Source organism: Hemicordylus capensis, chromosome 12 (genome assembly GCF_027244095.1).
Source record: "Hemicordylus capensis ecotype Gifberg chromosome 12, rHemCap1.1.pri, whole genome shotgun sequence".
NCBI classification, from domain to species: domain Eukaryota; kingdom Metazoa; phylum Chordata; class Lepidosauria; order Squamata; family Cordylidae; genus Hemicordylus; species Hemicordylus capensis.
In genome coordinates this window covers 11,124,638-11,149,934 of record NC_069668.1, presented here as the reverse complement: position 1 = coordinate 11,149,934, position 25,297 = coordinate 11,124,638, and the positions used below count along the sequence as shown (strand labels likewise).

Genomic DNA, 25,297 nt, shown 5'->3' with positions numbered 1-25,297 from the left:
ATTCCCAGGGGCAGCCCGAGATGCCGCACTGCCCTCCCCAACTAGCCCTTGCAAGGAGGAAGGAAGGTTCCCAGCTGTGGCCTCCTCTTCTCTCCTTGCAAAGTCTGTGAGCAGTGTGAGAGGCGCCCAAGCAAAGCTCCCCAGGGTCAGCTCCATCTTCCCAAAGAGATGCTAAGATGGCAGCTGAGGGCGGGGGGACAGCGCTCGCTCTCTCCCCCCTCCCCCTCTCAAAATGAGAATTGTACAAAATTTGCAACAGCATTAAATGAGAACACGCCGACACTTAATCGTGACACACACACCCCGATTAACAGGGAAAGAGGCACAAAGCAGCACAATCCAACACCCAATATAAACCTTCCGAAAATCTAACCGTGAAGTTGACATCTCAGTTGTCTGGCAACATGCAGCGGGTTGGGGGGGTTCTGGTCCCCTGCAGGCACCCCAATAATCCACCACCGGAGACTATCACCTCCACCTTGGCTCCTCCTGAAAGGGTCTCCCGCCCTGCCCGCTTCCAACAGGGGCCTCCAGGAAGCCCAGCAACTCCCCCCACCACTCTGGGACTCAGAAGGTAGACTGCCTTGGAACGCGGAGGTTCATTCAGCTCTCACGGCTGGCAACCAGACCTCTCCTCCCTGATCAGTCCTGGCACTGATGCAGTTGCTGGAGCCATCTGGGCCCCCACCAGACGCCTTCCCCTTCCTGTCTCAGTATGACTCGCCTTCCAAAAAGAGATCCCCAGGGGCTCAGTCATCACTCGCCCTCACCTCCTGCTCCTTCCCAGAGTGCACTTGGGTGGGCCCGCAGCTTTCCCCTTCGCTTCAAAGAGAACTCCCCAAAGCCCGCCCCTCGCTTCTTGAAGTGCAGATGTGTGTGCCCGGTGGATTGTCGTGGGTGGAACCTGCAGCTGTGCGCGAGACTCTAACCACAGGCAATGCCACCCCGTACAGCACGAGGATCTGCACACAGCCACTGCCGCTCATTTCAGGGTGGTTGTGGAGGAGAACTGCTTGGTTAATTCTTTGGTTCATTCTGACCCTGTTTTTATTAGTCTGGCTGCGGAGGCAAGACGAGAGGGCGCTTCCGTTCGGAGCGTCGATCTCAGGCCCCGAAATGCCCATCTTCTCATCTCCTCAGAGCACAGGAAGCTGCCTGCGACTGAGTCAGAACCTTGGCCCATCTAGCTCAGGACTGTCTACTCTGACTGGCAGCAGCTCTCCAAGGGTTTCAGGCCGGAGTTTCTCCCAGCAAACCCCGGGAGGCTGAGGTCTTATTCTGCCACATCGTTTTGTTGGGGGCCTCCACATCCCCTTTGTCACACTTTTCTAACTCCATTCCCAATTTCACGAAGAACAGAGCAAAGCCTCCAAAAAGCAGAGACCCACACTGCTGCTGCAGCAAATATTTTCAGACCGCTTTTCAACCAAAGTTCTCCAAGAACAGACAGCAGGCTTTACTGCCAGTTTGAAGCTGACCCCCCAAAACCGACACAAAAGAATCCACATATCAATCCGGCTACACTCTTAAAGCGCAGTGAAACATCTGAATTGTGTGTTAAGCACTCCCGGATAGCTCGCAGGGACTGGCATTGCAGTAAATCTGGCCGATATGTGTGAACGCACCCCCTCCATTCTGGAGGATACGGAACTAAAAGCCAGGTGTGAAAAACTTCCAAGCGGGGTTTACATGGGGAAAGAATACATTAAAAAGAGGGTTCCCTGGCCCCCACTGGGCTCACAATCTAGAAAGAAACAAAGGGTGGACACTAGCAACAGCCACTGGAGGGATGCTGTGCTGGGGGCGGATAGGGCCAGTTGCTCTCCCCCTGCGAGCAACAAGGGAACCACCACTTTAAAAGGTACCTCTTTGTTCAGTTAGCTGGGGATATGCTAACTGAACCTGTTTTGTTCATAGTTAATACAGAGTCTGCACACCACACGTGCACCTTCCTTCCCCGCACTCTTTGATGTGCAAAATTTGGCAGCCCCTGACTTCCGGAACTCTCACCCACTTTTCTCTAGGTAGCTGGCAGCAGATGTGTCCACCCCCCTCCCCCCGCCTGCCTCTATCTGCCGCCACCGCCAGAGTCCCAAGGCGGGGTGGCCCACAGGTGCTGCTCTGCACCATGGCACTACCAAGCTTCATGAAGGAGAAATCTTTGCTTGTGCTTCCGATTTCCTTGGGCCTAAGGGCCGGGGAGGCTCCTGTTTTTGCAGCTGAAACTGCAGCTTCAAACGGAAAAGAGAGCAGAGCAAAGCGGATGATCCCACAGGGGCTGCTGACGTGCAGGCAGACTTTTCATCCCCCCCCCCACACTCATCAGTGCTGCCCCCGCCCGCCCCACCACCCCCAGCAGCGAACAGCTAAACTTGCTTTGATCTGGAAAGGCCTGGCTGCTCGAACCTGGGGAGGGTGGGTGGGTTTGCTTTGCCAGAGTCCCCTGGCCTTTTCCTCCTGACTTCACAAACCCATCCCACAGGAGAGATCGATGGGAGGGCACCCGCCCCCTTCCTGGATGGCTGGGGCCTAGCCTGAAAAGTCCCGTTCTGCAGCATGGGCCTTCCAGCTTTCTCCTCCTCCTCCCTCCTGGGAGTGCGTTCTTGCCTTCTTTGAACTAGAGACACACTCCTATGCGTTCCACATCCTGGATAAGAATACCCTGCATCTCCGCCAGCCATGCAAAGGCGGCAAGATGTGCACACCAGGCTCAGGTGCCAGCCAAGTGGGTGAGATACCATAGCCTCGGCCCCCCGGAACTTGGCCAGCCTAGCCCCAGGCTTCGTCTCTGCCAATATTCCTAAAGGTAAAGTGTGCTGTCGATTCGGTGTCAATTCCTGGCGCCCACAGAGCCCTGTGGTTGTCTTTGGCAGAACACAGGAGGGGTTGACCATTGCCATCTCCCACGCAGGATGAGATGATGTCTTTCAGCACCTTCCTATATCGCTGCTGCCCGATATAGGTAGCAGCAGGGATTCAAACCGGTAACCTCATGCTTGCTAGGCAAGACATTTCCCGCGGCACCATTAAGAACATAAGAACAGCCCTGCTGGATCAGGCCCAAGAAGGCCCATCTAGTCCAGCATCCTCTTTCCCACAGTGGCCCACCAGGTGAATTAGGTGGCATGTCAGTATTCCTACTACCACAAATATTTATATAACACTTTTCAACAACATTTTCCAAAAGGCAATTCCAAGGGTAACAGAATCAGGCATGGTACCCATTTTTCAATGACTGTATCCATCAGCAAATTTCCACCCCACGGGCAAGAGAACATCTCCTACTAGAAGGCCATTATGTTCACAAAAGCCTTCAATATCACAGAGAGTGTCCAAAACATGCAAAATACATTGGAAATGAATCAGAATTTTTGAGCATCGCCTCCCATTCTGTTACCAACGCATTTTACACATTTCACACATTTGTATAACATGGCCTTAGGGTAGCTGTTCTCTTGCCAGTGGGCAGATATAGCATCAGCTTGGAAATTCAGCGGCTGCTACGATCATGGTACAAAGCAGCAGTGTGCCTGATTCCGTTACCCTTGGAACTGCTCTGAAGTTGGGAGCAATTCCAAAGGCAATGGAAGTGGCCGGCCTAGAGAAACAAATCAATAATAAAGTTGAGATGGTCCCCGCTGGTGCACGCTGCAGTGTAGCTTCAGAAGGCTTGGCCCACACATGGTATTTTAAATTTAAAAAAATGTGTGGTCATTTTAACTGTGGTTCTAGCCTTTTAACACTTTTTTAAAAAAAGTTCTACATATTGTATCTATGTTATTAACACTGTGAGCCACCCTGAGTGATAGTGCATTGGAGGAGCAGGGTATGAATCTTTAAAATATGAAATCAATAAATACCATCCTATCCCTAAGCGGCCTCTTTGTGGATGAGGTCTCACCTAGCAGTCTCCTGGCCCTGCACTAAGTAGTCAAGGCAGGATCCCTTGCTGGGTTTCCCTGGTAGCAGAAACAAAGAATGTGGCCTGTGGCGGGAGGGGTGGGGGAAGGAGAGGCTGTTCCTTGCCTCGGGCACCAAGGAGCTGTCTCAACTTGCAGATCAAACAGCTCTCTTTGCTCTGAGGTCTCTTTGTGGCTCTCCTCCTTGCCTGTTGCTGGGCTGGCTGATGGTCTGGTGTTAATTGAGTCAACATCAACGCCTGCCCTCCTCCCAAAGACAAGGGACAGTAGAAGAATGTCCATGCCCAGCCGGCCAGGCCAGCTCAATAGTTGCCTCTCAAAAGTCAGAACTGGGCAAGATCATGCCCTGATGTTTCATCCCTGGGATCAGAGCACACATCATTTTATAAACCTCTATCATGTCTCCCCTCAGTCACCTTCCCCCCTGCCAACTAAAAAAAGAACACCCCAAAGTTGTAGCCTTACCACTTAGGGGAGTTGCTCTAGCCCCCTGATCATCCTGGTTGCCATATTATATGTGGCAAGTCCCTGCCCCAAGGCGCTTGCAACTTAATTCCAACAGCAAGGGGTGGAGGCAATAGAAAGGAGGAGGATTTACTCACGGAGCTGGAAGTGTCGGCTGCCCTCCATGGCATGCGTGGGGGGGGGCGCACAGGGGGGGTCCACAGCACGTCCTTCTTCCACCCAGGCCGTTTGTGTTTGTTTTTGCTTCACTTGATCACCGTGCGCACAAAGAAAGGCCGAGCCTCCTTTGTCGGTTTAAAAGCTGCTTTTGTCTCCCTAGACAGGAATAAATTATGGTCAAAACTGCGGGAGAGCAATCTTAATGGGAGATTGTTCGTCTTGATCAGATCATTGTCCTCTGGCATTTCTGAAAGGCAGAACTGCCCCTGCGGGTATATTGACTGATTGTATCCCTGCAACCCGTGTGTGTGTGTGTGTGTGTGTGTGTGTGTGTGTGTGTGTGTGTGTGTGTGTGTGTGTGTGTAAGTGTAAAAGAAAGAAGGGCCTATTCGACAGCACACTTTACCTTTACACACACACACACACACACACACACACACACGATAGGAAAGTGGTGATAGCACAGTGGCACTTACAGCTTTCTGTGCATCATCACCCCTTCTTTATCCCTGCCCCCGAACAATTCAGGTCCAACCGCAGTGGTTTTTGCGCAGAGGGAAGGGTTAGGGTCATCGTGGACAAACGGTTGGGCTCTCTCCACGGAGTCCTCCCTGCTCTTTGCCATTTCCATTCCTCTGACAATGTCGGTACCATTTTTTATAGTAGTTTTTCTGTTTCTTAAAAATCCAAAAAACCCTTGCAACTTTGGCCCCTGCAGGCCTGTTGGTAAAGACCAGAAAAGCAGGAGAACACACAGCAAGGTGAAAGCCTGGCCGTGCGGGCTCTTCCATGGGTGGGGGGGTTGTAGGCTGTGTCAAAAACCACAGGGAGCACCCATGGACTCCCACTACAGCCTGGCTGTCCAGGCAAAGCTCCACCCCACGGGGCTCCTCTCCATCGCTGAGCCCCAGAAGCAAAGAGGCCCCCAAGGCTGACGGAGGAGTGGAGACCAAACAGGCAGCGGCCTTGAGGGGAGCCGCTGATGGCCAAGGGGCTGTTATCGCTTCCCTGAGATACTCCATTTACGTACACAGGGAGTTTTGCAACCCTTTTAGCTGCTTGGCAGAGAGATTCTCGGCGGGTCCTTCGTTCCCAGCAACCTTCCGAGGCAAATGAGGGGAGGAGGCAAAAGGCTCCTGCTCAGCCTTCTCCCTAACCAAGGCCCTGCTGCTCGGCCTTTGATAGATCTAGCACGGGGTCAATGCAGAAAAGGCGAGAGAGAAACTCAGAAGCAAGAGAAGGGCTGGGATTCTGGGGAGGGAGCTGCCTTATACGGAGTCCGTTCAGCTCAGTACTGTCAACACTGACTGGCAGCGGCTTCTCCACGGCTGCAGCAAGAATCTTTCCCAGCCCTACCTGGAGATGCTGCCAGGGCTTGAACCGGGGGCCTTCAGCACGCCAAGCAGATGCTCTGCTCCAGCCCTCTCTCCATTCACACCTAGCTGCCTTATACCGAGTCTGACCATTGGTCCATCCAGCTCAGTATTGACTACACTGACTGGCAGGGCCTGAACCTGGGACTTTCTGTGTGCAAAAGGGAGGTGCCCTCCCTGTGAGCTACAGCCCCATCCCCTAAGGGGAATATCTTAGAGCAGACCGTACGTGATCACACCCTTATGAAGGAAGAGCTCCAGCAGAGAGGTGTGGCTTCCCCCCTTGAACCAGGCACAGCCAGGCCTCTGAGCCTTCAGCGCTTTAGTTCTGCATTTCAGGAAGATGCTAGGAGAGCCTCTTGCATGGAAATCACCTTTAGCCAACTTGGCCTCACTTGCTTTTTGACGTCTCTCCCAGAGAGACGGGAATTGGTGCCAGGGCCGTTTAGAGAAAACCCCCCAGGAGCACCCCCATCTCTATGTCACTTGAGAGGGAGCACAGTTAAGAGGCTCAATGAGAAGCCCCCAGATCGGATCTCTCTTCAGCCGTGAATCTCCACATGGCCCCAGGGCAAGGCACTTTCACTCCATGCCTCAATGCACAAGACACTCTCTCTCTCTCTCTCTCTCTCTCTCTCTCTCTCTCACACACACACACACACACACACACACCTGCAACAGTTCCATGCTAGGGGTTATTAAGGAAAGGGATCAAAAATAAAGACGCTAATATTTTAATGCCCTCCTACAAGTCTATGGTGCAGCCACATTGGGAGGACATTTGCGTGCAGTTCTGGCCACTGTATCTCAAACAGGAGACTGTAGAACCGGAACAGTTGCAGAAGAGGGCCACCGAGATGACCGGGGGCCTGGAGCACCTTCCTTACGAGGCAAGGCTACAACACCTGGGGCTTTTTAGTTGAGAAAAGACAACCAAGAGGCGCCATGATAGAGGTCTATAAAATTATGTATGGGGTAGAGAGAGCGGAGAGGGAGGAGTTCTTTCTCCCTCTCTCACAACACTAGAACCGGGGGGGTCATCCCATGAAACTGACTGCCAGGAAATTTAGGACCCACACAAAGAAAGGGCTTCTTCCACACAGCACGTAATTAATCCATGGGATTCTCTTCCAGGGGGTGTGGGGATGGCCTCTAGGGTGGATGGCTTTAAAAAGGGCCTAGAAAAACTCATGAAGGCTACGTCTAGCAACGGCTACTAGCCCTGACAGCTAGAGGCTACCTCCAGGCTCAGAGGCAGAGTGCCTCTGGCAGGAGAGAGGACATGCCTTCATCGCCTGGTTGTGTGGCACTGGCTTCCCCAGGGAAACTTCCACTGTTCTTATGTAAGGGAAGAGCTCATTGATCACATAATATGCACCCATAATATGCACCACATTCAAGACTGCCATTAAAAAGCTGACTGGTGGGAGAGCCGAGAAAGACCCCTCCCCATCTGGGACCCGGAAGGCCTCTCTTGGCATAAAGAATTCTCTGTGCTGAGCAACGGACTGTTTCAGACAGATACGACAGGCCTCTGTATGCACACCAGGCATGCCAAGGGCAGAAATTCCTTTGCTTTAATTTAAAACAACAACCCCACAGGTGTGTGCAGCTGCTTGTGTAACACTGCCAGCGTCCCGGAGAGGTCTTAAACACACAAAACAAGCCCTTTTTAAAAGGCACGGGACTCTCTGGATAATGCAGAAGTTGGCCTTGGAACTTTGCTTGGCCTTGTCCCCCGTGGCTGACGTCTGGAATGGTCTGCCCGGCCAGGCTGGGACACAGCCAGCTGCAAATCACTGCTCTGGGGGCCAAGATCTGGGGGCCGGAGGCCTTTCCCCACGTAGCAGGGGCAGGCCACCTTGGCTCTCCAGCTGTGGCTGAACTACAGCTCCCATCATCCCCAGCCTTGTGGCTCACACAACTATTAATGGTGTCGGACAAGGCCCTCCTGGAGCTTGAGAGGAGACCCCATTCTGTGACTGGTTATGAGTGAAAAGCAAGAGGGGAGGGGATCCTGCCCTACCCTATTAAGAACCATGTGGAGGACCAGACTAGCGTCTCCCTGGGCCAGGGACCGGTGGCAGGGACAATGTTGCAGGCCAGCTCTTCTCAAAAGGGCTCTCTCGGTGCTTCTGAAAAGCTTGCCACTGAATCCCTCCCGGGGAGCACCCGTGGCGGGCTGTTCCCAACAGGCTCTCCGCTCCCTCCGCTGGAGCCCTGCAGGATCCCACGCGGCGCCACCGGCTGAGTCAGCTGCAGCGAGAGCAGTAAAAATAAACACAGGGCCCTTTGGCAGCCCCTGCTGGCTGCCCCCCCCCCATGTCACGTATGTGGCGGGGAGAAGGCTCCGTTGCCGAGAGAGGAGCTCCGTTTCCCAGAATGCACTGCTCTCTCCCGGGGCAAGCATGGTCCTGGCAGCCGCCCCCCACGGTTAGTAGCCGCTGCCTTCCTTCTGATACAGCAGTCTGATACGCTACTCCCCCCTGCTCCGTTTCGAGGCGGGGGGAGACACACGGCTAGTCCTCACCCGGCGGCTGGAGGCCCAGCTCGGGGTCGAGGGCCAGCCCTGCAGAATCAGGGGCTCCGTGCAGAAGGGCTGAGACGGCCTGGGCGGGACGAGGGTGCCAGGCAGGCCGGGCCAAAAGAGAAGGAGTCCCCCGTGGTGGTCCAGCTCCTGCCTCTTCCTGCTCCCCTCACTGTGGGCTGGGCTCCTCCACGGCAGCTGGAACACAAAGGCACAGAGGCCAGGAGTCACTCCAGGGGCTCTCAGGGCTGGAGGGTGTGTGTGTGGGGGAGACAGCTTTGGCTGCCAGGTTGTCCCCCTTCGGGGCGGCGGAAATGGGGCTGGCAGGAGCACAGCGCTTGGCAGAAGCATGGGGGGGTGTGTGGATCAAAGACAGAGGGGCTTTGTCCCTGGGTTGGAACCAAAAAGGTTCTTGGGGGAGGGTCTCTCTCTCTTTCTCCCTCCCTCCCTGCTTCTTTCCCATTTCTAGCCCCCTCCCCAAGCAGCATTCAAGTTACTGGGCAGGCAACCAGCTTGAGCCAGGCTGCACGGGGTGGGGGGGATGGGAATGTGTGCCTGGCTTGAGGACCGATGTGGCTTTTGCCAGCCAGTCCGGAGCCACAGGAGAGAGAGGGGGCTTTACAGCCAGAGGGGAGAAAGACCAGGCCGCACACAGTCCGCAGAAGAAGTGGTCTTAAAATGGGCGGCGGCACATTCAAGCTCGCTCGCCCATCCAAAACGGAATTCACTTGCCTCAAGCCGGAAGTGTGGGCTGGGCGAGGAACAACTTGCCTCAAGCCGGAAGCAACTGCTCTGGAGAGGCAGCTTGCCTGAAGGCAGAAGCAGCTGTTGGCTCTGGAGAAGCACCAGGCACAAGGCCGGACGTTCATTTCAAACAAGGGGCTCTTTTCTACTCAGTGGGGAGGACTGTTTGAAATCATTCTGAGCTGGTAAGAAGAACCCTGCTGGATCAGGCTCAAGGAGGCCCATCTAGTCCAGCATCCTGTTTCCCACAGTGGCCCATCAGATGCCGCTGGGAAGCCCCCCAAGCAGGAGATGAAGGCGGGCTGGTCTTGTGGTAGGGAGTGTGGACTGTCCCCTTTGCTAAGCACGCTCCACCTTGGTTTGCATTTGTATGGGTGACTGCATGTGAGTGCTGCAAGATATTCGCCTGAGTGGGTGGGGCCACGGATCAGTGGCAGAGCATCTGCTTTGCATGCAGAAGGTCCCAGGTTCCATCCTTGGCAGTATCTTCCAGCAGGGCTGGGAAAGACCCTGTGTGAAACCCTGGAGAGCCCCTGCCAGTCAGAGTAGACAATACTGAACTCGATGGACCAAAGGCCTGAGTAGGAGGCAGCCTTTTATGGTCCTCAGGCGCATCCATCCATGGCTCAGTGTCAGAGGCCCCCAGTTCAATCCCTGGCAGCATCCCCATCTGGGAAAGACCTGAAGCCTTGGAGAAGCTGCTGCCCGTCAGCGCAGACAATCCTAAGCTAGACGCGCCAGTGGTCTGACTCGGCATAAGGCCACTTCCTGTGTTCCCAAGGCAATGCCCATGCCCCCTCCCCGGCCACTGCTGTCTGACTCCCAGCCCTTTCTGAAACAGACAGATGGCTCTGGCAGGCACCCTTGAAACCCAATCTCAGAGCAGAGGCTGTGGGCTGGAATATGCCAAGTCCCTTGTGAGTCTCTCTCTCTCTCTCTCACACACACACGCGCCAGCTTCAATATGTGGGCAGGACAGTGGCAGGTACAGGAGGAGGAGGAGGAGGAGGAGGAGCCCCAATCCGTGCTTCTGAGTCAACTCGCCAGCTGCCAGCAAACACAGCAGTGCGCGGCGGCCACCACGCAGCCCCCTCGGCCCCCCACTCCCCAACCCCCCCACACACACACTTACGCTTGGCAGCCAGGAGGCTGTTCCCGTGGCAACAGGAGACGGAGGTCACCAGGTAGGGGTGGCTCTCTTCCAGCTGCACGGGCCGGGGGCTCTGGGTCTCTTCCTCTTTCCGGCCCAGACGGCCCCGGGCGCTCTTCCCCCAGGTGCAGACCTCGCCATCTGGGGAGAGGGCAGCAGTGGCAGAGAGGGGCCGGCACACCCCAGCGCGGGCCTCTGACCCAGCGCGGTGCCAGCTGCTGCCCCCCACCCCGCCCCCCAGCCCCTGGCGGCTTACCTGCTCCCACAACCATGGTGAAGGCGTCGCCGCAGCCGGCCATGATGACCCTCATGGCCTGGAGCCCCTCCACCAGGTAGGGGGCCCGGCTGGCACGGCAGGGGATGGGGCCCAGCTGGCCATGCTGGTTGCTCCCGATGGTGTAGCACTGGCCGGAGGCTGTGAAGGGAAGAGGGAGAGAGGCCGGCTGAAGCATGGCTCTCTGCTGCCGCCGCCCTGGGACTGGGGCCACTTTCTGACGTCCCACGGCGACGTTTAGTTCCTCTGAAAGCATCCTCCGAATGGCCCTGTGAGCTGCTCCCAAACTGCAACAAGGGTGCCCACAGAGGAGCTGACCCGACACTTCTTTCCCAAAAAGGCACCTATTGTCCATGAGCCAGCAAGGGTGGCCAACCCCATAGGAATCTAGGAAGCTGCCACATACTAAGTCAGACCTTTGGTCCATCTCGCTCAGTATTGTCTACACAGACTAGCAGGGGCTTCTCTCAGCCCTATAGAGGCTGCCAGGGAGGGAACTTGGAACCTTCTGCTCTTCTCAGAGTGGCCCCATCCCCTAAGGGGAATATATTAGTGCTCACACATCAAGTCTCCCATTCAGATGCAACCAGGGCAGACCCTGCTTAGCTAAGGGGACAAGTCATGCTTGCCACCACAAGACCAGCTCTCCTCCCACCACCATCTGGGGAGACAAAGGCTCTGCACCCCAAAAGATGGAAAAGAGGTAACAGCATGGAAAGACTTTCCAGTTTCAGTGGATTCTCATCCTTTTCTTGTCTTGACCATCGGGCCTGCAGAGGCCAAATTGGCTGTGGTGTTTTCAAAGCTTTCTAACGATTCACTTTCTAAAGATTAGAATCGTTCAGACAATGGGTTTTTCCCGTGACACTCTATGGATGTGAAATCTGGACTTTGAAGAACCAAGATAGAAAAAGTATTGATGCTTTTGAACTTGGGTGCTGGAGAAGACTTTTGAGGAGACCATGGATAGTCAGGAAAACAAACCAATGGATCCTAGAACAAATCAATCCAGAATTTTCACTTGAGCCACAAATGAACAGGCTCAAACTATCCTACTTCGGACACATGATGCGAAGACCCAGCTCCCTTGAGAAGTCCATAATGCTGGGGAAAGTCTTGTATTAAATGCTGGAAGGGTGTCAAATCCCAACAGCCCTCCAGCAGAAGTGCATTAGCACCTGGCCACCCTGCGGGCAGGTGCTCCTGCCACATCACCTGTGACAGCCGCCGAATGGGCCGTTCCAATATCAGCCCAGACGATGGTCTCTTCGCACAAGGGAGCTGACCGGGCGCAGCTGAAGACCGGGGCTTCCTCCACCTGGTCCGCCGTGAGGGGCTTCTCCCGGGGTGAGATCCTGTCCAGGCCCAGCTTGTTGTACCTGGGCAAAGGGGAATGAGCAGAAGGGGGCAGATTGAAGAGGGGAGGTGCTCTGGGGCCAAGCTGTGGAACAGACCCATGCCTACGAAACTCGGCCCCCAGCAAGACTCGCGCCAGAGTCCTTTGACTTGGGGAATAGAACCAGTTGGCAGGCGTGGAGGGTCAAAGCAGGCACATGGCTGGATCGCCACTCAACTCTTCTGCAGGACCACTCGAGTCCTCCTTGGCTCCTCACTGGCAGGAAGCCGCATATGTCCCCTTCAGGAGCTGCCACCTGCCCTCACGGGGGGGACACATAGGAAGCTGCCATATACTGAGTCAGACCATTGGTCTCTCTAGCTCAGGATTGTCTTCACAGACTGGCAGCGGCTTCTCCAAGGTTGCAGGTAGGAGTCTCTCTCCGCCCTCTCTTGGAGATGCTGCCAGGCAGGGAACTTGGAACCTTCTAATCTTCCCAGAGTGGCTCCATCCCCTGAGAGGAATATCTTACAGTGCTCAAGCATGTAGTCTCCCATCCAAATAAAACCAGGGCAGACCCTGCTTAGCTAAGGGGACTAGCCATGCTTGCTACCACAAGACGAGCTCTCCTCCCTTAGTAGAATACAGGAGAGGGTTACCATTGCCTCCTCCCGTAAAGTATGAGATGATGCCTTTCAGCACCTTCCCACATCGTTGCTGCCCGATATAGGTGTTCCCCATATTCTGGGAAACACACCAGTGGGGATTCGAACCAGCAACCTCTTGCTTGCTAGGCAAGTCATTTCCTAGCTGCACCATTAGGTGGCTCTCCTCTGCCATTAGGTGACACCTGAAGCAGACTCCAACCGAGACGCAAAGTTCTCTTGCTATCCCGCTGTAGAGTGCTGGGCTAGGACCAGAGGAGACCCGAGTTCAAATCTCCATTCATTTGTGAAACTCACTGGGTGACTCTGGACCAGTCCCTTCCCTCGCAGTTTAGCCTACCTCACAGGGTTGTTGTGGGGCTAACATGCACTGGCTCCTTGGAGGCAGAGTGGGATATAAATGTACAAACAACAAAACAAAACAAAAACGGTCCCCGACACCCTTTGGCAGGCAAGCTCTGTCCCCCACAACGTGCAGCCTACCTGTTGCTCCCGCAGGCAAGAACCCGATTCTTTGTCGTCAGAATCATGGAGGAGTCGATGCCGCACAGGACCTTCTGTGCCTCGTGGTCAGGGGGGACGGGCACCTGCTGCGGGGCGTTGTGGGACTCCTGCGTCCCGAGGCCCAGGCGCCCTGGGAGGAGGAGGAGCAGGAAGCCTCAGTGGCCGGAGAGGGGGCCCTGATGGAGGAGAGCGTGCAGACCTCCGAGCAGGCGGAGGGCGCTGGCAGGGAACACACACAGGGCAGGCTGCGGTATCAGGCCCTGGGTGCCCAGATTCGCCCTCCCTATGCCTTTGCCACGGAAGTGGCCACTCACCGTTATCCCCTCTGCCCCAGGCAAAGACCTCCCCTTCGTTGGAAACGGCCAGGACGTGCGACGCGCCACAAGCCACCTGGGTGATCTCGTAGCCCAGCAGGGCCTCCACTATTTTGGGCTGTGGGAAGGACGACAGACCGATCAGGAAGGTGGGGGGAGAAAAGAGGTGCTTCTTCTTTTCTGCTAGTTGCTCCATGTGGCCACAAAGGGACTAAGATGGGTTCGGTTGGTGGGGGCAGGTGTCGGTGCTGGACTGCAAACAGCTGGCTGGGTCTTGCTGCGGCTTCTCCGGGCAAGGCCTGCTTCTCACAGAGCTAGGCACGGGCAGAGTATGCCAGACGGCCAGCCCCGAGGCTCACACACCTCTGTCTCCAGGCTCATGGGGTGTTTGGGGAAACACGATCTAAAGCAGTCTTCTTCACTGTGAGGCCCGGGGGCCCCATCCACTCTAAGTGTGGCCCGTGATGAAATTGTTAGCAGGCTTGTGTGAAGCTCCAGCCAAGGCTGAGTAGCACCGTGCAGAGATGAGCATTCTCAGCGTGCAGGTGCTCTGCTTTGCCCAACGCTCCTGTAAGGGGAACGGGGCCTTCTTGAGTCCCTGCCACATCTTGGAAGGAAGGCCGGCCAGCCGGCCAGCCAGCATAGCCCTTTCCCAGGGCTCCGTCCCTCTTAAAGGGCCTTCCCAGCACTCAGGAAAGCGCAGTACTGTGCCGAGACCGGCACCGTGGGAAATGGCTCTCACACTGAAGGTGTTTGGGTGTTGTTGGGGCCAAAGTGGCCCCAGCTTCTAAAAAGGAGTGGCGATCACTGGCGTCAGGAGAAAAGGGCCTCTCAAGGAAGCACGGCCAGGAATCTGCGTGGAGCTGCAGCAAGCCTTGAGTCGTGGCCAAGAGGAACCACAAGGCAGCCCAGCCTCCCAACCCTCCAGCTGATGAAAGAAGCCTCTTGGCTTGGAAACAGGAGGATGGCAGACCCGGGATCTGGGCTCCTGGCCCTCCGCAAGCAGCCCACGGGCCATGCCAGCCCCTCTGAGGTGCCCTACAACTGCTCACCCCCAACACTCTCTCCCAGGCTGCCCCAACCTGCAGCCCTCCTCCAGAGGTGGCTGAACTACAACGCCCAGCATACCCAGCCGCAATAAATCGTGGCGAGGGATGCTGGGAGTTGTAGTTCAGCCACCTCTGGAGGGCCGCAAGTTGGGGCAGCCTGCTCTCTCCGGTTTCAGCCACACCTTCAAGGGCAGGAGGTAGGACAACCTCTCCACACCCAGGAACCTATTGGTAGCCAATGCAATTGCTGTTAAAAAAGAAGCAGCATATCATGGTTTCTCCGAGAGACCTCAGAGACCAATCTGGCTGCCACATTTTGAACCAACTGAAGTTTCCAAACCACCTACAAAGGCAGCCCCACATAGAGTGCTTTGCAGTAGTCAAGCCTAGAGGCTGCCAGAGAGTGTGCCACAGTTCCGAGATCACTCTCTTCAAGGAACGGACGCAGCTGAAGTTGACAGAAAGTGCTCCTGGCCGTAGCCTCTCCCTGAGAAACCAGAGTGAGGCCTGGGTCCAGGTCTAAATGGGCGGTGGGGATCTTACAAAGCAAGGTGCTCTCTCAGGTGTGGACTAGACGAGCTGGACTAACACCGTGGCCTCGGCGCAGGATCCTACACACCTGGCTCACGTCCACGAAGGTCTTGTGCCCCAAACAGCCGCTGCTGCCACTGCCGAAGGTCAGCACGATCCCGCGGTCTGTGGCGACAAAGGAGAGCACTTTTCTGCCCAGTGTGCCAGGATCCACTGGCATCCTCCGGGGCCCAGTAGTTGACTGGGTGCCCAGCAAAACGCAGCTGGGTTAGAGAGGCACAGTTTAGATCTGGCAACGGCAGATTAACCCACGAGCAAACGGGAGTGGAAGCCACAGGAAAGGGTGATTATGATGATGCTGCAGACCCCAGCCCAGCAGTCAAGGAGAGGAACTTAGCACAGAATCCATCCCAGGCGAGCAGCAGATGTGCCAGACACCCCCCCCCCCCACTGATAGTCCAAGGAACTGCCTGTCAAGCAAGACCTACCTGTCAAGCAGGCAGTGAAGAGGTCCCCGCAGGCCACGTGCTTGATAGTCACCCCGGACTGGCCCTCCAGGAACCGGCACACAAACTGGGACGGGAGTTGCTCTGTGGCTCCCGGAAGCAAGAACCCCGCAGCAGCACCAACAGGTGGGGGCTGTCAGAGGGAAGAATAAAACCAGCGGTGTGGGTTAGAATGGCTTGTGTTGTTCAGGAGAAAAAGGCCTTTCCAACCACCCACCCCACACTCTGGGGGGGAAATGGGCAGGACCTGCAGGCATCGGAACAGAGGAAGCTGCCATATACTGAGTCAGAGCCTCGGTCCATCAAACTCAGTACTGTCTGCTCTGACTGGCAGCAGCTCTCCAAACTTTCAGGCAGGAGTCTTTCCCAGCCCTTCCTGGAGATGCTGCCAGGGCTAGAACCTAGGACACCTTCTGCATGCAAAGCAGATGCTCTTCCACTGAGCTACAGCCCCATCCCCTACGAAGCTGCTGCCCCACTGAGTCAGACCCTTGGCCCACCTTAGCTCAGCAGTGTCTGCGCCGACTGGCAACAGCTCTCCAAGCTTTCAGGCAGGAGTCTCTCCCAGCTCTGTCTTTGAACCGGGGACCTTCAGCACGCAAAGCCACTGAGCCCGGGCACCCGTGTTTACAGGCCAACCCCTGGCCTCCGATAGAGAGGGGATCCCCACCCGCTCCTTGCCCTCTCACCTCCCACAGGATAAGCCGCCCGGATCTGGTCACGCCGGCCTTCTGGGTCCTGCCAGTCGACACTTGCACCACCTCCGTATTGGGCAAGGGCAGGCGGAGGGGGGTGGTGATCCCACCGCCCCAGGTGTAGATGGAAGACAGGGCCGGGGGGATGCCCGGCCGGGCTGACCCGGCTCGGGAGCCTGGACCAGAGAGAAAGGGCGGTGAGTGCCCCCAAGTTGCCCAGGTGGAGGTGCCCTCCGCCCACACACAAGAAAAAAAGGGGGGAGGGAGCAGAGAGGCATCAGAGCGAGAGCCAGCATGGTGTAGTGGTTAGAGAGTTGGAACAGGACCAGGGAAGCCCACGTACAAATCCCCCTTCAGTCGTGACACTCACTGGGTCTCTCAGCCTCGCCTGCCTCACAGGGTTGTCGTGAGGAACAGAAGAACAGCCCTGCTGGGTCAGGCCAAAAAGACGGCCCATCTCGTCCAGCATCCCGTCTCACACAGTGGCCCACCAGATGCCTCTGGGGAGCCCACAGGCAAGAGAGGAGGGCAGGCCCTCTTTCTCCCGCTGCTGTGACTCCCCTGCAACTGGGACGGAGAGGCCTCTGAGGCTGGAGGGGGCCTGTAGCCACCAGACTAGTAGCCACTGCCAGACCTCTCCTCCATGAATGTGTCTGAGCCCCTTATAAGGACACAACCTAAAGAGGATTTCCATGAGCATGGGGCACCCCTCTGGGATCCTTGGAGGAAGAGAGGGATATAAATGTGAAGATTCATCAGACAGAACAAAGTAAGCTAGAAGGTCGGCTGCACACCCAGCGCTGTCCACGGGATCATCAGGGAAACAGTCCCAGCCAGCGGGGCTCAGAAGAGGGGCTGAAGTTGTCCCCACCTCCCAGCCCCTCCACACTCACCCCTGGCTCGGGCAGCTGCCCTTCCAGCTCTGCCACGGGCCACCAGCGGCACGGCGGCTAGCAGCTTCTCGGGCCTGTCGAAAGAAACACCATGATGGCGGCTCCAAGGAGCGAGCGGGAGAGTAGGGGGCTGGAGCTGCTCGGGAACCCACAAGTGGCCTGGGAGCCTAACAGGGATCTTGGATGTGGCGGAGGATTCTTGGAGTCACAGCCAGCCACATCTGGGCTCTCCCATGGCCGGGGCGGGGCCTGGACTTGCCGTCTCATCCTGACGCTGCCCACGTCGGTGTAGAGGTTCAGCAGGGGCCGGACGCAGATGGCCTCGGCCATGATCTCGTTCAGCTGGGGCCGCTTGGAAGGGTCCAGGTTGAGCAGGCTGAGGACCAGCTGGCGCAGCTCCAGGCTGTAGCGGTCCGAGACGGGGGCGAAGGTGCCGCTCATGATCTTCAGCACTAAGGCGGGCAGGTTCTGGGGGGGAGCAGGGCCACAGGCAAGGCTCAGACACAGAGGAACAGCAGCAGCAGCAGCAGATCACCCCACCTGGCACAGCAGAACCAAGGACCCAGAAAGGCCAGGTAAGGTGGCTGCTGCAGCTTCCTCGTAGGAAGCTGGACACAGGGAGCTGCCATATATACTGAGTCAGACCACTGGTCTATCTAGCTCAGTATTGTCTTCACAGACTGGCAGCGGCTTCTCCCAGGTTGCAGGCAGGAGTCTCTCTCAGCCCTCTCTTGGAGATGCTGCCAGGGAGGGAACTGGGAACCTTCAGCTCTTCCCAGAGCGGCTCCATCCCCTGAGGGGAATCTCTTGCAGTGCTCACACATCAAGTCTCCCATTCATAAGCAACCAGGGCAGACCCTGCTTAGCTAAGGGGACAAGTCCTGCTTGCAACCACCAGACCCGCTCTCCTCTCCAAGCTGCCTTCTGCTGAGTCTACATCTAGCTCAGGATTGTCTTACACTGACCAGCAGAAGCAGCTCTCCAAGGTTTCAGGCAGGAGACTTGCCCAGGCCACCGTGGAGATGGTGCCAGGGATGAATCTGGGTCCTTCTGTGTGCAAACGAGTGCACTGTGGTTGCTCCTGACAAACTCATAAAGCTGACTTCTCACTGAGTCAGACCCTTGGTCCATCGAGTTAGCCCCTGCTACCTGGGCAAAGAGGTGCCTTTTTAAAGCGGTGAGCCTGTTTATTTAGCAGGGGGAGAGCAAGTGACCCTCTCCGCCCCCAGCACAGCATCCCTCCAGTGACTGTTGCTGGGGTCTATCTGATGGTTCTTTTTAGATTGTGAGCCCTTTGGGGACAGGGAGCCATCTTATTTATTTATTATTTCTCTGTGTAAACGGCTTTGGCAACTTTGGTAGAAAAGCGGTATATAAAGATTCGTTGTAGAAGCAGTAACTTAGGAATGTCCACCCTGATGGGCAGCATCTCTCCAAGGTTCCCGGCAGGGGTCTCTCCCAGCCGTACCAGGAGATGCCGCCAGGGAGTGAGGCTGGGAGCTTCTGCATGCCAAGCAGATGCTCTGCCACCAAGGCTAAATCCAAGTCCTACAGGGAAAGGATGAAGGAGCTGGCATGTTTGGCCTGGGGAAGAGAAGGCTCAGCGGAGAGATGAGAGCCGTCTTCAAATATCTGAAGGGCTGCCCCAGAGGAGGAGGAGGAGGAGGAGTGGATGGACCTGCTCTCTGTTGCTCCTGAAGGCAGGACTAGAACCAAGGGGTCACTGCAAGAAAGCAGTCCTTAACTAGGACTACAACCGCACATATGTATATACTGCTAACTTGTTGCCTGGGCATTAGCTACGTCACTACACGGCCCCAGCTACAAAGTTCTCATGGCCCACAGCTCAGACTGCACGCCTGGGATGCGAAGGCCAAGAGCGCCTGGCAGCCCTGGTCCTTACGGCAGCTTCAAAGGCCCTCTTCAGACTGCAGAGTTCGTACAGCACACAGCCCAGGGCCCAGATGTCGCTCTTCTGGTTGTAGGGCTTGCCTTCACACAGCTCGGGAGAGATGTAACACGGGGTGCCCACCACCTAGGAGAAGAGGCAAAAGCACGTGAGGAGGCAGGACAGATCTGGGAGTGAGGAGGGGTGGGCAAACGCTCTAGTCCGAATCTTTATCCCACAGCAGGATCCGCTCTCCCCACAGATCAACCCACGTTAGAAGGCCACAAGCAGAAAGGTTGCAAGTGCACGGCAGAAAATGGCGTGAAGAGCACAGGATTGCAGGAAGCTGCCGTATAGTGTCAGACCCTTGGTCCATCTAGCTCAGTATTGCCAGCTCTGACTGGCAGCAACTCTCCAAGACTTCAGGCAGGAGTCATTCCCAGCCCTCAATGGAGATGCTGCCAGGGACTGAACCTGGAACCTTCTGCAGGAAAAGCAGATGCCCTTCCTCTTTCCCCTCAGGGGAATCTCTTACAGAGCTCAAAGGTAGTCACCCATCCAAATGCAAACCAGGGTGGACCCTGCTTAACAAAGGGGACAATCCATGCTCTCCTCCAGGGTTCCCTCTAACAGGGATTCCCAGATGTGGTTGTCTACAACTCCCATAATCCTCAAGCAAAAGCCGTTGCAGCTGGGGATTCTGGGAGTTGTAGTCAACATCTGTGAATCCCTCTTAGAGGGAACACCGCTCTCCTCCCACTTCTGCTCTGGAAAGGGGCCCTCTGCACCCACAGCCCGAGGCTAGGCCCTGAGGCTCCCGACCCCAGCCCCAGCGCTCCCACCGTGTAAGCCTTGCTCTTGCTGCTGAGGATCTTGGAGATGCCGAAGTCGCCGATCTTGACAATCATGTGGTGCTTGTCCAGGAGGATGTTCTGGGTCTTGAGATCGCGGTGCAGGATCTGCTTGGCGTGGACGTGGTGGAGCGCCAGCAGGATCTGCACAAAGAAGTGCAGGATGGTCTCTTCGTCCAGGAGGGAGTTGCCACGTTTGTGGATGAACTCGGCCAAGGTGCCACCTGGGGGAGGGGAAGAAGTGGGAAAGCTGCATCCGCCTGGTCTGGCCCTAAAGAAGGCTACTGTTGCCAAAGGACCCATGGGCACCCCATAGGATGCTAAAAGAGCCCTGCTGGGTCTGAACAAGGTCCATCTAGCCCAGCAGCCTGCCTCCAACAGAGGACAGCCAGATCTCTCTGGGAAGCCCACAAGCACAGTATGGTGTGATCAAGACCATCTACACCCAGCCTCCGGAAGTCAGTGGCATACTCCACGGAGGTCCCATTCTTAGCTTTCAGGCTTGAAATGCACGCCACCAGTAGAGCTGTTCAACGGGCTGATCCTTTAAAAGCCACTTTTAGCAACCATCGTAACATTGTTGGGGTAAAGAATCCCATGAGCCAGCGTGGTGTAGTGCTGGACTAGGACCGGGGAGACCCAAGTTCAAATCCTCATTCAGCCATAAAACTAGCTGGGTGACTCTGGGCCAGTCACTTCTCTCTCAGCCTGACCTACTTCACAGGGTTGTTGTGAAAGAGAAACTCAAGCATGTAGTACACTGCTCTGGGCTCCTTGGAGGAAGGGCAGGATATAAAATGTAATAATAATAATAATAATAATAATAATAGAATAGAAGAAAAAGAAATAGAAAAAATCACCAAATGCAAAGATCTACAAATTGAAATTGAAAGGCTGTGGCAGAAGAAGACCAAAATAATCCCAGTGGTAATTGGCGCCCTAGGTGCAATTCCAAAACACCATGAAGAGCGCCTCAACACCATCGGGGCCACAGAAATCACCATCAGCCAATTACAAAAAGCAGCTTTACTGGGAACAGCCTATATTCTGCGACGATATCTATAACAACTGACAATAAAATTCTGGCATCCCAGGTCCTTGGGAAGGACTCGATGTCTGGATAAAACAAACCAGTCAATAACACCTGACTGACTGTGTAAACAAGAAATAATAATAATAATACAGGGCGGGAGGTGTCCACTCCTTGTCTTGCTCAGTTTGCGAACTGGAGCTTGCTCCAGCTCAGAGCCCTGACAGCACACAGATGCCCCATTTGTGAACTCCAGAAGAGGGGTGGCATTCGCATGTAGCAGCAAAGCCCAGAACACCCAGGGGGATGGAGTCGTGGCTCAGGGGCAGAGCCTCTGCTTGCATGCAGAAAGTCCCAGGTTTAGCCCCTGGCAGGCAGGGCTGGGAAATACTCCTGCCTGGAATCTGGGAGAGCTGCTGCCAGTCAGTGTTGACAATCCTGAGCTAGAGGGGCCAAGGGTCTGACTCAGTAGAAGGCAGCTCCCTACATAACATGTAAAGCAGACTACCATTTTAAGGATGGGGTGCCAGCTTGGTAGAAGAGCATCTGCTGAGCATGCAGAAGGTCCCAGGTTCACTCCCTGGCAGCATCTACAGTAGGGTTGGGAGAGACTCCTGATTGGAGAGCCACTGCCTGTCAGTCTTGAGCTAGACGGACCAACCGTCTGACTCAGTAGACAGCAGCTTCCTAAGGGATGGGGCCATAGCTCAGGGGTAGAACATCTGGTTTGCATGCATGAATCATCCCCTTTGCTAAGCAGGGTCCCCCTACTTTGCATTTGAATGGGAGACTACATGTGAGCACTGTCAGATATCGCCGCCCCGCCCCTGGCATCTCCAGATATGGGAGAGGCTCCTGCCTGTAACCTTGGAGGAGCCGCTGCCAGTCTGTGTAGACAATCCTGAGCTCGGTGGACCAATGGTCTGACTCAGTAGAAGGCAGCTTCCTCTGTTCCTAACGGAAGGAGTGCAGCTGGCCATAAAGGAGTTAACCCTCTCAAGGGTGGCGGGGCAGTGGGGGCGGGAGGCAGCATATTTCCAAGGGTGAACAAGCTGAACCTGTTCTGCATGGGGAGCATCTGCCTCCAAGCCTCGGTGGTCTGTGGAAACGCCTCCTTGGGAATGCACTACCGCCTCCGCGCGGCCTGCTTCCCACCAACGGAAAAGCAAAACTCTGGGGTTTCCAAGTTCCGATGAATATCCCGTTCCCTCCCAAGGCCCCGCTCTTGCAGCTGCGAGGCAGGACTGGAGGAAACTGTTGCAGGGGGAGGCAAAACCGGCCCAACCTGAAGGTGACCCGCGAGGTGTCACCACAAAGCCCCGAGCACAATGGGCTTTCTCTGGCATTCTTCCCAACACAGCCAGCCCAGGTGTTGCTAGGAAGCAGCACGCGCTCTCAAGGGCAGGATTCAGAAGGAGGCCTTTTGAAGTGGAGTCTGTTTCAGTTACGAGGGAGGGGTGTGAGTGTGTGTGTGTGTGGGGGGGTGCTCAGTGCATTTCCACAACAGCGCCAAGGTGGGCTGGGTGTTCCCAGGAGCAAGGAGGAGGAGGTGGCAGTGGCAGCAGCTCCTTAGCCTTGATAAAAATGGACCTTGCAGCCGCAGGCCCGGATCTGCAGTGGGATGACCTGCAGGGGTTTAAAAGAGGGATAACAGGCACATGAAGGCACCCCCTAGGAGCTCCAGAGTGGCCAAGGGGCGGGGAATTTCTCATTTGCGAAATAGCTTGCAGCATTTCGGCGGGGGCGGGGGGGATATACAGTTCGAGGATGAACACAGACTAACGTTTACAAAGAGACAACTTTAAGTGTGCACTCAGCCACACAATTAGCCAGACGCCTTTCTGACATTCTGCTGAGCAGAGTGGAGGATTCCGCCACTCCCTGGATTCCTGACTGGGCGCTGACCTGCGGTGAAATCTTCATTCGCTGCCGACAAAAATATTTCTAGTCCTTAAGACAACAAAGACAGGAGTGAATGCTGGAGTGGGCTTTCTGACCCACTCTTAAAAAAAGAAATGGGGGGCAAAACCCATCAGATTGGAGAAGGCAGAACATGACGGAATAAAGTTTCTAATGGTCAAGCAGTGAAAGCACTCTGCAGCTCCCAAGACGACACCGGCTTCATTTTCATAATGTAGCCAGTGGGAAACCAGCAGGCTTACTTCTGGGACAACAGAATTACACCCTCACAGAGGAATCTCTCTAAAAAGAAACATTGCCCTTGCTAACAGTTATCCCTGCTAACTGAGCAAAGAGGCACCTTTTAAAGGGGCCATTTTCTTATATTTAGTAGCGGGAGAGCAACCGGCCCTATCCAGCCCCACAACAGCGTCCCTCTAGTGGCTGTTGCTGGTGTCTACACTATATTTCCTTTTCGACTGTGAGCCCTACAGGATCAGGGAACCATTTTATTTATTTATAATAAAATAATAATAAACTTTACTTGTAGCCACCCCATAACAAATTGTTCTCTGGGCAGCTTACAACAAAACATTAAAACTCAGTTAAAAAACATCACTATTTACACCGACCGCTGTGGGCTCCTTGGAAGAACAGCAGAATAGAAATGTAAACAATAATAACAACAAAGCATGAGATAAAAACACACAATACATTAAATCATAACAGACCAAAAAGGGAGAGGGGGAGAAAATACAAAATACAACACAAAACCATTTAAAAGACATTTTTTTAAAAATCAGTTAGATCAAAATTCAACATTTAAAAGGCCTGAGTGGTCTTCACCTGGCATCTAAAAGTTAGATTGTGAGCCCTTCAGGGACAGGGATCCATCTTATTTACGTATTATTTCTCTATGTAAACCGCCCTGAGCCATTTTTGGAAGGGCGGTATAGAAATCAAATAAGTAAGTAAGTAAAAGAACAAAGTATTGAAGCCACGTGAACCTCACTGGGGAGGCTATTCCATGAACAGGGTGCCTCCACTTCAAAAGGCGCCCGTTTGCTCAGTTAGCAAGAGTTAGCTCAATTAGAATACACAGAGACTGGTCTGTATGAGCAAAATGAAAACTATATTCTCCTTCTGTACCTGTATAATCTTCTGGCTGGGAAACGGATCATTGAAGAGATAATGAAAAGGCTCTCAGAATTTGCAGGTATGCTTCTGTAGATATCACAAAGCATCACTGCCTATATGTAAAGTAAGGTAAAGTGTGCTGTCAAGTCAATTTCGACTCCTGGCGCCCACAGAGCCCGGTGGTTTCCTTTGGCAGAATACAGGAGGGGTTGACCATTTCCATCTCCTGCACAGTATGAGATAAAGCCTCTCAGCATCTTCCTATATTGCTGCTGCCCGATATAGTACCAGCGGGGATTCAAACCGGCAACCTTCTGCTCGTTAGTCAAGCATAGAAAGCTGCCTTATACCAAGTCAGATCCTTGGTCCATCTAGATAGACCAAGGTCTGACTCAGTATATGGCAGCTTCCTATATTCCTGTGTAGCTCGGTCCTGTCTACACTGACTGGCAGCAGCTCTCCCAGGTTCCAGGCGGGTGTCTTTCCCAGCCCTACCTGGAGATGCTGCCAGGGACTGCTTCCTGCACGCAACGCAGATGCTCTTACCACTGAGATATGACTTCATGAGGGGAATAACTTACAGTGCTCACACGTACTCCCCCATCCAAATGCAAACCAGGGTGGATCCTGCTTAGCAAAGGGGATAATTCATGCTGGCTACCACAACGTCACCTTAAGTGGCACAGTGGGGAAATGCTTGACTAACAAGCAGAAGGTTGCCAGTTTGAATCCCCGCTAGTCTGTTTCCCAGACTATGGGGAACACCTCTATTGGGCAGCAGCAATATCGGAAGATGCTGAAAGGCATCATCTCATCCTGCGCAGAAGGAGGCAATGGTCAACCCCTCCTGTATTCTACCAAAGACAGCCACAGGGCTCTGTGGGCGCCAGGAGTTGACATCGACTCAACGGCACAACTTTACCACAAGACCAGCTCTCCTCTCCACTCCACCGGCCACACTGAAGGGCCTGGCCAGCTGCAAGACGCTCACCTGGGGCATACTCCATGGCAATCATTAAGGCCTTGTCCTCCAGGAAGTTCTCATAGTATTCGATGACATGGGGGTGGTGGAGTAGCTTCAGCACCTGGCACTCATTCTGTGCAGCCAGCCTCTCATCTTTGGTCATCTGCTCCACAGGGATTTGCTTCAGAATGACAAGCTTCTGGTCCATTTTGCGCAGGCAGAGATGCACGATCCTGCAGGGGTGGGCACAGAAAGCAGACCATGAGCATCCAAGTGTTGGGAGTTGTCAGCCCCTGGATCTACACGGAGCTGCTTTAAACCCTTGGTCTATCTAGCTCAGTATCATCTGTCCTGGCAGCAGCCGTTCAGGTTTCACGAATACGGCGAATATTTACAGACCTCTCTTCCACAAAAGTTCCCAAA

The 25,297-nt window shown here is 54.9% G+C and overlaps 1 protein-coding gene across 4 annotated transcripts in view; it reads right to left on the bottom strand.

The window, feature by feature from the left end:
- The window catches only part of NEK8 (NIMA related kinase 8), a 37,036-nt gene that overhangs the window by 9,897 nt on the left and 1,842 nt on the right, over positions 1 to 25,297 (bottom strand). Inside the window, exons 2-16 of one of the 4 annotated variants that reach the window (XR_008311802.1) lie at positions 24,902 to 25,107; positions 19,836 to 20,068; positions 19,009 to 19,140; positions 17,365 to 17,573; positions 17,106 to 17,179; positions 16,207 to 16,388; positions 15,500 to 15,650; positions 15,100 to 15,176; positions 13,432 to 13,549; positions 13,097 to 13,247; positions 11,828 to 11,991; positions 10,595 to 10,753; positions 10,321 to 10,479; positions 8,448 to 8,642; positions 4,523 to 4,700 (exon numbers count right to left, since the gene is read on the bottom strand). Coding sequence is in view for 2 of the 4 variants with exons in the window: in XM_053274997.1 (XP_053130972.1) it covers positions 8,614 to 8,642; positions 10,321 to 10,479; positions 10,595 to 10,753; positions 11,828 to 11,991; positions 13,097 to 13,247; positions 13,432 to 13,549; positions 15,100 to 15,176; positions 15,500 to 15,650; positions 16,207 to 16,388; positions 17,106 to 17,179; positions 17,365 to 17,573; positions 19,009 to 19,140; positions 19,836 to 20,068; positions 24,902 to 25,107 (2,044 nt within the window). In the remaining 2 variants the exon portion in view is untranslated. Of the gene's footprint in view, positions 1 to 4,522; positions 4,701 to 7,471; positions 8,643 to 10,320; positions 10,480 to 10,594; positions 10,754 to 11,465; positions 11,606 to 11,827; positions 11,992 to 13,096; positions 13,248 to 13,431; positions 13,550 to 15,099; positions 15,177 to 15,499; positions 15,651 to 16,206; positions 16,389 to 17,105; positions 17,180 to 17,364; positions 17,574 to 19,008; positions 19,141 to 19,835; positions 20,069 to 24,901; positions 25,108 to 25,297 lie in introns of those variants that run through there. The other 3 variants (XR_008311801.1, XM_053274997.1, XM_053274999.1) reach the window with 3 other exon arrangements.